This window comes from Melanotaenia boesemani, chromosome 1 (assembly GCF_017639745.1).
Source record: "Melanotaenia boesemani isolate fMelBoe1 chromosome 1, fMelBoe1.pri, whole genome shotgun sequence".
Taxonomy (NCBI): Eukaryota; Metazoa; Chordata; class Actinopteri; order Atheriniformes; family Melanotaeniidae; genus Melanotaenia; species Melanotaenia boesemani.
The window spans coordinates 21,729,471-21,742,065 of NC_055682.1; the positions used below are offsets into that span (position 1 = coordinate 21,729,471).

The following is a 12,595-nucleotide window of genomic DNA, read 5'->3' on the forward strand; positions in this document are numbered from 1 at the left end:
CTAAAATAAAACACTGCCCATGTAACACATGTAAAAAGAAAGAAAAACAAATTTTTCTGATTTGAACCGTAAAACAGTAATTGAGGAAGTGATAATCAAATCAAGCTATGTTGAATAGGCCAATCTTAGTCCCGTTATGTAGGTGCATGTAGCGCTTACACGGGCCAGCTTCAAAAGAAGATGTTAGCCTGGCCTCTTGCTGCTCTAGAGTCCATGCTCTAAGCTGCAAAGTAACCAGACCTGCTTATTATTAGTAATCTTCTCATTAGGAAAACTGTCACTTGTTTTGGGCTTGTTTAATAGCCGAGATCGCTTGTCTCCATCACAAGATCTGACAAACTGGTTTCTAAACAGTTCAGTGCAGAACAGAAAGACTGCTGTAAAAAGAGACACGAAAGAAACTTCAGCAGGCTAATGTCCCATATTTTTAGGATATGGATATAATTAAGGCTGTGGATGATCACAAACACGACCGCTGCCTTTGCTGAGGTAATGTGGGCAAGGACAATAATCTGAGCAGTTTCTGTAACATGGAAACAGGAATATAAATCAAACATCCAACATGCTGCTCATGTAAACATAATTGGTTATTTAATTTAAGGTCGGTTGTTGAAAAATTGCTGTGCATGTCCAATTAACAAGGAATAATTCTAGGATGGGTTTAGTCTAAGCAATTCAAAATTCAGAAGAGAAACACACCTCGTTTCCAGCCACTGTCTTTGGCTGACAGGCAATACTGTTGTACACAGTGAATAGTTAACAGGTATTGTAACGTTGTGTTAGATATAACAACCAACAAAAATCCTACAGAGCAGAGTGAGACTTTAAATAAATAAATATATATAAATATAATACATCCTTTTCAGGACTGAAAGCCACCCAAGACAGGTAGTGTTATAACAAACAAGATTCATTCTCATAACGACAAAGATACAGTGAAAATCATCTGTTCTTAGTGACACCCGTGGCTACCATATGTAAACACAACCATTAGATTAATTCTAAATACAGTATTCAAATGAGTTGCATATTTGCCAAATCATGACTTTCAAAACAATAGTGAGAAATGCATCTGACAAATGGATAAAAAACTCTTTGATAATATTCAAAACACTGACAGAGTAATGATCACTGTACAAGTTAAAGAAATCAAAATTCTAAATCAAAACACAAGATGACATTACTCAACACAAATCCAGTTACATCTGAGGTGACTGTGAGGAGTGATTACTATTAAGAGCATGCACCAGCTATGAGATCAGAATGTACTCTTACCTTCTCATTCTAACACAATGCAGGAATTGTAACAAAGACAAATGACAGAAAAAATATGAAGTAGATGTTAGGGAGGGGAAATTTGAAATCATTCACTTTTCAGAGAGCTTAAAATAATGTTAAGATCATGAGCATGAAAATTGGTGCTTCTGGTATAATTTTGTTACACCTAGAGAGGGAGAGGTAGAGCAGCAGTTGAGATACAAGAGAAAAAGACAGTGGAAGGAGATCAAAGACTAAGAAATATTTTTAATGTAGAGGACTTGTCAAACTATTTAATATGTTTGTCTAATTTAGTCATAACAAAACAAAATGTGTAACCAAAGGGAGAATGAAATGTGACATGAGTTTAAGACAAATGCATAAATATTTAAGCTCCCTAAAGTTACATAATCTGTTCATACCTTTCTGAAGTGGGCCAGCATGTCAGGACTTCTTTCACACATTTCAGTGAGGAGAACAACTGATGTATGGAGAACACCTGCGGGAACAAAGTAAAGAATATTTCATTATTTAGGAAAATGTAGCAAAAGTCATTCAGCTTTCGGCATCAATACGTTCATATAGCTACACATCTTAATAAATCTAAACAAATATCTTTACTTTGGAGTGCCTTTGGATCCATGTATGTACTGACTGGTTACTGACTGTTACAATAATTTTTTAGACCATCAGTATTGTGTTGACATCATACTAAACACTGATTTCATCTCAGATGATAATCCAAAACACAGATTGCAAACTGGGTATTTTTTCATTTCCTTACTCCTAAATTTCAAATTGACGTAGAAATGTGAATTAGTTGATAGCAATGCATTTGTTTAAGTTCCCTTTTAATATTGTAGTAATTTCGCAACAGTGAACGCTTTAGGCCAAGATGATAGTGTAAAGAAAATCTGACATGAAGCACGCCGGGTGAGCCTCACAAAGACGGCAGCATTTGTGATGCTGCAACTAGGGCTGCTTATTTTGTGATACTTAGCACTATAAAATGATCAACACGGATTATATTTCAGAGTAACTTCTTTTCTTTCCCCACTGACACACATGGCCAATGTAAAGAAACTAGTACAAGGCCAATTAGCATAATAGCATAATAGTAAATTATAAAGAATGTTACATAATAAATCAAACGCGGCATCTCATCAGTATTGACTGTTCCTGCTCCCAATATGGAGATCATCCCAGAAGGTCCTGACTGGACCTTTACTGAACTGTAAATTGATTTCTAATTAGCCTTACTGGAACTAAGAAAAGTCCCAGCAAGGTTAGTTACTAGGGGTGGCAATCTTTAGGCAAATCTTTAATTAAAATACAATTAAGATGGCCACGATGTGATTGTAAAATGCTTATTTATGCATTTTTTTTCCCCCCGTGTGACTATATTACTACTAATTTTTGAGCAAATATCTAATATGATTTCTCATCTTTGTTGTGACAAACAACAACAAGACTTGCTCATAGGGCTGGGCGATATGGCCTAAAAAATAAAATCTCCAATTTTTTATAACCAAATCCGATTTCCAATTTTAAATAGATTTTTTTTTTTCTTTTCTTTTACAAAACATAAATAAACTTATTAAAAACATTTGTTTATACAGATGAATGCCAGAAAAAATAAAGCATATAATGTCATAGCTTTTCCACCTTATAAACAACTTAATATCTTACATAGAAATATGCGACACAGCTGCATCCGTGATCTCTTTCCATCTGGATCCTTATCATACAGGATCCACTGCAGAAATAATGCCCCTGATGAAGGTTGTCTCTTAACTAGGGTTTGTGGGTTAAGTTGACTTCTGCATCTCATAGAGAGCAGCATTTCTCACTGCAGTTATACTAACAGCTAAATCCCAGCCGTGAGTGAAGGGTCACTTTAATGAAAATCTGTCAGACAAATACTGTTCTGGTGTGGAGGGAGGGCTAAGTCTGCTGCTAAACTATGGAAAAAAATCCAGATTTTCATAAAAATAAATCTCCAGAAATGGAAAATTCGATTTATCGATTAATCGCCCAGCACTAGCTCATCTATTTGTTAATGTAGGAGAACTTCTGTTTAAACCATATAAGAGCAAAACCTGGAGCTGTATCAAAGTTTACCATATCTCTACCTATACTTTAGCTGCATTCTTCCACTTCTGACCACAAGCCATTTCTCCCAGCCAGAGCTGCCTATCGTCCTACGCGCAGAAATGTTTTGGTTGTGTTTATCTACCGTCCTCTTTGCACTGCATTTCGCTTTCTGTATTTGGTTCACTTGAAGCAAACTGAAAGCTACATTTGTAGGCAGAGTAGAGTTCACTTCTGTCGCATCAGAATTCGTCTGAGCATTCACACCTCCCCAAACGAGCCAGGTCCACATTGTGATGCATGTTAGGGATAGACTTTTCCTCCCAGCCTTAAGAGTTACAATATTCTGTGCTCTTTTTTTTTTTTTGGGCCAACAGTCTGATTTCCCTCTGCATTCACTTCATTTTTGCAAGCTTGCCTCACGATCTTAGCTTACAAAAGACAGAAATAGGTCACACTGCCATTAAAATATTATGCAAGTACCTTACAGGACATTTACTAATATGCACTACTTGTCTGGTCTTTGTGAGGATAATCACCACACAAAGTTAGACAGGTCCAACATTAGCATACATTTAATAAATGCAGCAGTAATTAAATGACAGCAAAAAAAGAATCTGATATGAAGATCACAGACTGATCATCGTTTCATGACCTGATCTCAAGTTTGAAGATTAAAACTCAAGTAAGGGACAGCAGTGCCTGGAGAAGCCAAAATAATATGTGCCATCTCAAAACAAATGTGGTAGATGATAGAACTGGAGACTTGTTTACATCATTAAATAGCTTTAGATTGGGTGTTTAGAGGCAAGAATACATTATACAGAACTAGGAGCACTCAGAGTGCAGACCAACCTTCGCCAAGCCATTGTAATTTTTTGTTTCTGCAAATGATTGTGGGAATTAGTTTTGAGTTAGAAGCTCTTATGGGAAAATTATCCCTAGTTCCCCATAGTAATGAATCCTTTACAAAATTCCTGGATACAGACGGTGATCCAGATCACCTCCAAAATCTAATCACTTGTTCCTTATTCTTTTCTGAGAGATCCTGAAATTCATTAAAATCCATTCATAATTTTTTAAGTTATGTTGCTAACTGGAAGACAAATAGACAGACAAGCACCTTTGAATACATGACCTCCACATTGGCAGAGGTAATAAGTATGTATGGCTGACATGTGCATTTCACAATTACATTGGCAAGTTCCCATCTTGTAAATGTTCCCACCCTATTGCTGGTCACACCATCTTCCTTTTGAAGTGAAATGCACCACAAATAATTTTGACTTATAAATTCCAAAACAAAGAAACATCTGGCAGAGAAAAAAAAAAGATAGGCTTAGTCAAAAAAAAATGTTAAAGATTATCATTAAAGTACCTTACATAAAACAAAATCAATTGTTTTGTTGGCTCCCCAATATGTGACGCACACGAACCCCAGAGCGTATGACAGGCTCATTAATTCTACTCTCCTCTCCAAAAGGACACAGCAAAAAGGACATCAGCAACCAGCTGTTCTTAACAAAGCATCATGACTGTCAGGAAAGAAGGTGCAGTCTGAACTTGTGTAAAATAACCACATTTCTCTATAAGCCAGAAACTGCATTCTGACAAATCCTCTTCACTTACCGTGGTTCTTCTCGCTCAGCAGGTTTTTTGTGGCTGGAAGGAACATTTCCATAAGTTCTGGGACCTTCCTGATGACATGAACTGCACACAACGCTGCCTGTCAACAAACATTCAAATAAAACTTGGTCCAGTGTTTAGGATATATGTATATATTCATCCCCAATACTCAACCATGGGGGGAAAAAATAGAGAAATATTTAATTAAATTACAAACAAAAGTACAGTGAAGCTTACTTTTTTCCTTAAGTAAGAGTTGGATGTTTTTAGCAGCTTCTCCACTTCCCCTGCGAGGTCACGACACATTTCTGAGGAACCCATGCAGCCTAAAGTGCACAGAGCCAGACCCTGGACGTACTGTGTATTGTGATTCAAATCACTGGTGTGAGACGAAGAAAAAAAGAAAAAGAGTAAAATAAGCCATGGAAACAAGAATACACAAAAAAGGAACAGTCCTGAATGTTATACAGAAGGACTCATGAGGATAGAGTACATTATGAAGAGAAGGGATTTAGTGAGAAACAAGTAAAAAGTATTTTAGAGAAAAAAAACAAAACACTGAGTTATGATAAAGCAGCCAAGGAAGGATGTGCGAACATGTCTGAGTCACCCAACTATTTCACATCAAGCAATATGCAATATCTTAAAAGCTGAATATTCAATATATTAACCTTGCCTGACCTTCACTTACTTCTTAATGCAATTTGTCATTAGTAGATGAACATCCTGTCTCTCATCCAATAGAAGCATAGCTCCCAAATAACCTATTCGTTTGTCAGTGAATTTCTGGGATGCAATCAGCTTCAGACACTCCAGCTTAAAAACAAAAAACAAAACACAAACAAGTAATTTAGTCACAACTTCCAGCATATAAACTCTAACAATTTATTAACTGGCAATTTAAAAAGGTTTCTGGGTGCATTTTGTGCTCCCAATCATGCCATCGCCAAACAAACCTGTCCAAAGTGTGCTGGGTAGCCCAACATGTGCATATAAAGTAGCTTGGCCACATTTCTGCAACGGTATGTATTGTCTTCCTCTCTAAAGGACGAACGAATAGCAGCACACTCTTTCTGGATCATCTCACGCTCCTCTGCCTGGGTCCGGGCTGTCCGGATGGTCCGGATGAGTTCCCGCAGTCTGATTGGAGCTGGCATTCTCTAGAAAACACACAAAAAAGCAGAGGGGGGGTTGCTAAAGATTTACCTTAAAGAAGCAGATATCTTGTATTTATTTCATACACACATTGCTTTCTTTAGGAAAATGAGAATAGCAAGTGAAATTCAATTCCCTCACAGGGAAGCTTCTGTGAACACACAAGGAAAAGATTTAAATACTAATGAGAGCAATATGCCTAGTTGTGAGAATAAATTTTCATGTCTGTATTTATACCAAGTACCAGTAACTGCAGTTAAGGAAAAAAAAAAGAATTGCTGCTGACACAAAGAACATGAACGGCTAAACCTTCTAATAAAGTTGTAATGCTATAGGTTAAGAAACTAATTCTCACAGAATCCAAAATAAACTTTTTCACTAAACAAGAGAAGGTGTTAATATAAAAGAAAATTCTCTACTGGTTAAAGTTTCCGCCACATAATTTGTTGTTCGTTTGCTGCACTTGAAATGAACCTGCGTTTTTGGCCAGACCAGAATTTGTTTCTTTGATGTGCTCAGATTCACTCCTCCCTAAATGAAGCCTTTCTCACCGTAAGAGCCAACACAAAACAATTCACAAAAAAACTTTAAATTTAGCAAAACACACCTAGTTAGACATGACTCTTTTAATATGGTGGAGAATCTCTTCAGCTTTACACAACTACAACCCCTGGCAAAAAGTATGGAATCACCAGTCTTGGAAGAGCGCTCATGCAGTTGTTTTGTTGTGTAGAACAAAATCAGAAGACAAACATGACACAAAACTCTAGTCATTCCAAATGGCAACTTTCTGGCTTCAAGAAACAATAAAAAACGACGAAAAAACATTGTGGTAGTCAGAAAAGGTTACTTTTACTGACCAAGCACAGGGAAAAAATATGGAATCACTCAATTCTGAGAAAAAAAATATGGAATCAGTCTGTTTTTTTTTGGGGGGGGGGGGGGGGCTCCAAGTCAATTTCCTTTTCCTTGTTAGTCTGCAGGTAAAACCACACCTGTGACCACACCTTGGAGACCTGTTTCACCAAGGGGACTGGCATGAATCATGGCTCCCACACAGGAGATGTCGCTTGAAACAAAACAGAGGATAATAAAACTTCTTGAAGAAGGTAAATCTACACGCAATGTTGCCAAAGATGTGGGCTGTTCACAGTCAGCTGTGTCTAAGATATGGACCAAGTACAAGGAACATGGGAAGGTTGTTCAAGCTAAGCGCACTGGTAGACCAAGGAAGACATCCAAGCGTCAAGACAGAAAACTTAAGGAAATATGTCTTAAAAACAGAAAATGCACAACAAAACAAATGAAAAACAAATGGGTGGAAATTGGAGTCAATGTATGTGACCGCACTGTGAGGAATCGCCTAAAGGAAATGGGATTTTCATACAGGAAAGCAAAACAAAAATCATCATTGACACCTAAACAGAAAAGAACAAGACTACAATGGGCTATGGAGAAGCAGTCATGGACTGTGGAGGACTGGATAAAGGTTATCTTCAGTGATGAATCACGGATCTGCATTGGACAAGGTGATGATGCTGGAACTTTTGTTTGGTGCCGTTCCAATGAGATTTATGAAGAGGACTGCTTGGAGAAAACATTAAAATTTCCACAGTCCTTGATGATATGGGGCCGCATGTCAGGTAAAGGCACCGGGGAAATGACTGTTGTCACTTCCTCAATAAATGCACATGTTTACACTGACATTTTGGACAGTTTTCTTATCCCATCAATTGAAAAGATGTTTGGGGATGATGATATCATTTTCCAGGATGACAATGCATCTTGCCATAGAGCAAAAACTGTTAAGGCATTCCTTGAAGAAAGCTGCATAAAGTCAATGTCATGGCCTGCAAATAGTCCGGATCTCAATCCAATTGAGAATCTGTGGTGGAAATTGAAAAAAATGGTCCATACCAAGGCTCCAACCTGCAAAGCTGATCTGGCAGCAGCAATCAAAGAGAGTTGGAGCCAAATTGATGATGAATACTGTTCGTCACTCGTCAAATCCATGCCTCAGAGACTGAAAGCTGTTATCAAAGCCAGAGGTGGTGCAACTAAGTATTAATGGTATTAGAATTTTGTTTTTGTTTGTGAAAATAGACTGATTCCATATTTTTTTCCTCAGAATTGAGTGATTCCATATTTTTTTCCCTGTGCTTGGTCAGTAAAAGTAACCTTTTCTGACTACCACAATGTTTTTTCGTCGTTTCTTTTATTGTTTCTTCAAGCCAGAAAGTTGCCATTTGGAATGACTAGAGTTTTGTGTCATGTTTGTGATCTGATTTTGTTCTACACAACAAAACAACTGCATGAGCGCTCTTCCAAGACTGGTGATTCCATACTTTTTGCCAGGGGTTGTACTAGCCAAAGGTTGCAACGGCATCTTGAATGAGCTTGTTTTTATTATCCTCAAGGCACAAAATTCCATGACTACAGCAAGAACCATGACAGAAAACTAGTTTAATTTGATTAGTTGGAGCAGATCTGGGGCAAGTTTTATTTGGACTTAAATTCCTTTAAAAGCATACTCCTTTCAAGGCTTAATTATGCGAGAGCAGGAAAGAGCAAAAAACAGGCTGCAACAGATGCAAAACAAAGTAGTAAATATAATAAATGCAACCTTGACCCGTTAAGATTTTATTTAAATGCCCCATTCTGCAAAGTGAGCATGGAGATTTGTCTTACGCAGGCATGTGCATATATGGACAGTGAACAGAGTGCAAGAAAGCCTCTGTCCGAAGGCTATGGCCCAAAAGTACAAAGCACAATAAAAATTACAGTTAGAAGTTGGCAGAGAAACAGATTACTATAACTACTTCTAATGGGTCTTGAGAGATAAATAAAAAAAAAGGAACATTTGGTTAAGTATGCTTTGTCTCATATATTCATCGAAGAAAATGTTCCAGTTTTTAACTTTAGCCATAGAGCTAATTAACTCGGATTTTAAACATCATTTAAAAAGTGATAAGATTCAAATACATTTATAGATGTGTTATATCAAATTACTGAATGAAGAAAAGTGTATGACTGAGATGTGAGACAACAGATAGCCACATTTGTGATTGTAAATGCTGCTAACATACACGTTCTCAGATATTTCAATTCACTTCTGATCCAACAATAATCTTACTGTCATAAGTAATATTAAACAAGAAAAGTTATTAACGTCGGTCTCTTACTAAGAGGTACATTATGTCTCTCTTCCCATATAAGCTTGTCGTCAGAGTACATAATTAAGCAGCTCAGCAAAAGAAATTATGGTAATTACTTGCAGAGGAAATCCATTTTGTCTTCCGTGCCCAATACTTAAGTGGATGTTTGATTAAGAAAAAAAAAATAAAAAAGGAGGAACACACCCTTTCACCAACAGGGGAAACTTTAAGAGAAATATCTTTTGTAGAGAACAAATGGGTGGTGCTGCACAACAACCTCATGGTTTATATAATTTAGTTAAACAAGAAACTTAAATTCAGACTTAACAACCAGCCTGTATTTTAATGGCAGGTCTCCAAGGCCACCTTAACCCCAATTTTCGGGATATATTTTAATCACTAATAAATAGAAAGTTACAGTTTATTCCAGTGTTTTCTGTTGCACATCCTATAGCCTCTAAAGTTCCACACCAACACTGTATGAGCAAAAAGCTCACTCATCACTGCTGCTGGAGCTTGCTGCTGTCTGTCAGTTAAAGACAAAGTACAGCCAGATAGACATGTGCCTAAAGTGAGAAAGAAATAATCCATTTTTGTGGTGCAGTACTTACAACTTTTTGTGCAAGAGGTTGCTTCATTTATTGATGCGTGCATTAAATAAAAAAATAAATAAAAACAAGAAAAGCCAGCAAAGGGTTTTAAAGGTCTCTAAATGTTAATGATAGTAGCCAGTTAAGGTGAATGCACGATATTGAGGTCCAATCCAAGTAGGTGTCCAAATTTATATCTCAGTTTGTGCTTGGCTTTGTTATCCAAGTATTGTAGAGAATTTCAGTAACAAAGTACGTCACAAAATTAAACATTGTCCCTATATCGGAGAAAAAAGGAATGAAGTTTTGACACAGGCTACTTTAGTAATCTGTTTTCAGACTTTATTTTCATGGCTTTATTGGCATACTAAGCATTTATGGCATACATGACATTTTTCAATTACTTCAGTTTAATTTTTTTGTCATTTGGTTTTCTATGGCACATATAGATGATAATGTATGCACTGTAATGTCCCCAAAAAGATTGTGTTTGTTAAAATAATATCAATTAATTTCTTTTATTCAGTTAATGTTATTCTTCTCGCAAAAGCTCTAACACAAAATTATGGAAATGTTACTAAGCCATGGACTGCCTGGTTGCTTGAGATCCTTACATAGGAAATCAACCCCATTCCCTGGTGACACATACTCAAAATGTTACCTCAGAATCTAGAAATTAAGGGGACTGTTTTTAACCATGCAGCCAAATAAAACTCCCTAACTCCCTAATATTTCTTATAGCCATCACTGATTAGATCATAGGATTCTCTTGAAATGATTCTCCAGGTTGGAGAAGAAATAGCTCACTGTAATCAGAGGAGAATGTGGAAGGTGGTCAGGAAAGGCCTTGCTTTAATGAAGCCAGAGATCTACAGTCTGTCTTAACACCATTTAAATGACTTGGAACGAAACGCTGAATGGACCTAGAGTTGGGCTTCATAAACCACAGCTCCATGTCTCTTGCTGTGCTTACAATCAACTAGGAAAGTAAATCCAGCCACTGCTGAGCTGATTAAATTACAGTTATTTATTTTGCCGGACAACAGCGTATTCTGCAACAATCAAAATGCAACATAACTGTTTTAAATCAGTCTTTTCCGTGTTTATTTTAAATGCCAATCAAGGAAATACAAGTGTACTGAGCTTCAGATTGAGCAGATGGATTAAAAGACTGGGTGGAAGTGCAACCTTATTTTAAAGTTCATCTGGGTGACACTTATTCTCCCTTAAAATTAAGACAAATTGATAAGTAACATCCATTTATATAACTCATGAAATGAAAGAGCTGAATGTAAAAGCACAATTATAAAACAACGTACAGGATCTCTGAGTAATCACTCTATCAGACCTTCTCAATCCCTGCCACCCAAACCCATGAAAGCTTTACTAGCATTATTGGTCATATAACATACCACACCATCACTTTTTTTTTCCATGAACCATGCAAAGCAAAGCTATGCCCCCAAAACAAAACATAAAACTCAACTTTAGGAGGTTTATTTTATTTATATCTACTTCAACATGTTCATAAGAAGCGTCTCCTCTCATGATTTGCAAAGCTAGCTTGGGTTGTCTTTCAAAGCTGGACAACCAGCAACATCTAAAAATTATTTACCTCAAGGAGGACTTACCTTATCGACACCCCAAACATCATTCTTAAAGCCACATGAAACTGAATACATTAAATGGTTTTACATCAAATTACTGAATGCAGTGAAGAGCAGATGACTGAGATGTGCAACAACAAATAGATACACTGCTAACGTCTTCTTTGGAAGAGTATAACTGGTGAACTAGATAAAAAAAAAAAAAAAAATCATAGCCCTCGTTCTTCTCTAAGAGAAGTGCAACAGAGGCAGGTCACTATTTCCGCCACTATAACCAAATCTTTGTCATCAGCTTTGCCAAGTTAGCAATAATTACTACCACATTAATAAATACCACTAAGATTAAATGTGTGTTACTACAAAAGCAAGGTCATTTCGTGCACCCATACCTTAGACAGCATGCACATTTTCAAATAGTATGACCAGAAACATCCATGAAGACCACTACAACATGATGCAATGACATTCAGTTTTCCTACAAGCTGCGGTCCAACAAAACTTCTGGTAAGCATTGTTTTCTTTGTAGCAAAATTTGGTGGCTTTATTATTTTAGGCTAGTTTTTACCTGCATAAGTTAAGCTTACACAGGAAATGAGAGTGAGCTCCCAACCACTGAGTGAGCTGGTACACTGGATCAGTCACATGTCCCAGTAACTACAAGCTGATTCTCTCGTCAGCTTTCAGAACCTCAAAAGAAAACGTTTTTTTAGGTTAATTTCTTACTCTTGCACATTTAAATTAATTAAAATGTTGAATTTTCTTGCTGTGGTATTTTTTCATTACGGTACTTACAATACTCATGACGACTGCAGAAAATTTGACCACAATAGTTAATAATTAATAGAATGCTGATATACCCTTTCCCTCTGGAGGCAAGAAAGTTGTTAGTGAATGTTTTCAGGTTTTGTGTGCAGTGAAAAAACAGATTTAGTTCACTAAGATTTAGACAGCAGAACTAAAAGTCAAATGATTTTGATCAAGATCATAGTTGCCTTGGTTCAAGCATATTAAGTATTATGACAACTGATTATAAAATAACAACTCTGGCTTTTTTATATCTTGGATGTCTCTTGTCCATAGATAAATATCAACTTTAATGCTTGCAAATACAGAT

At 36.7% G+C, this 12,595-nt stretch overlaps 1 protein-coding gene across 2 annotated transcripts in view; it reads right to left on the reverse strand.

The window, feature by feature from the left end:
- Positions 1-12,595, reverse strand: part of ap1g1 (adaptor related protein complex 1 subunit gamma 1) — a 28,682-nt gene that overhangs the window by 13,722 nt on the left and 2,365 nt on the right. Inside the window, exons 2-7 of one of the 2 annotated variants that reach the window (XM_041983761.1) lie at positions 5,931-6,134; positions 5,666-5,790; positions 5,212-5,353; positions 4,978-5,074; positions 1,680-1,756; positions 1,276-1,284 (exon numbers count right to left, since the gene is read on the reverse strand). In XM_041983761.1, coding sequence (XP_041839695.1) covers positions 1,276-1,284; positions 1,680-1,756; positions 4,978-5,074; positions 5,212-5,353; positions 5,666-5,790; positions 5,931-6,131 — 651 coding nt within the window. In that variant the 5' untranslated portion in view covers positions 6,132-6,134. The remainder of the gene's footprint in view (positions 1-1,275; positions 1,285-1,679; positions 1,757-4,977; positions 5,075-5,211; positions 5,354-5,665; positions 5,791-5,930; positions 6,135-12,595) is intronic. The other variant, XM_041983837.1, reaches the window with a different exon arrangement.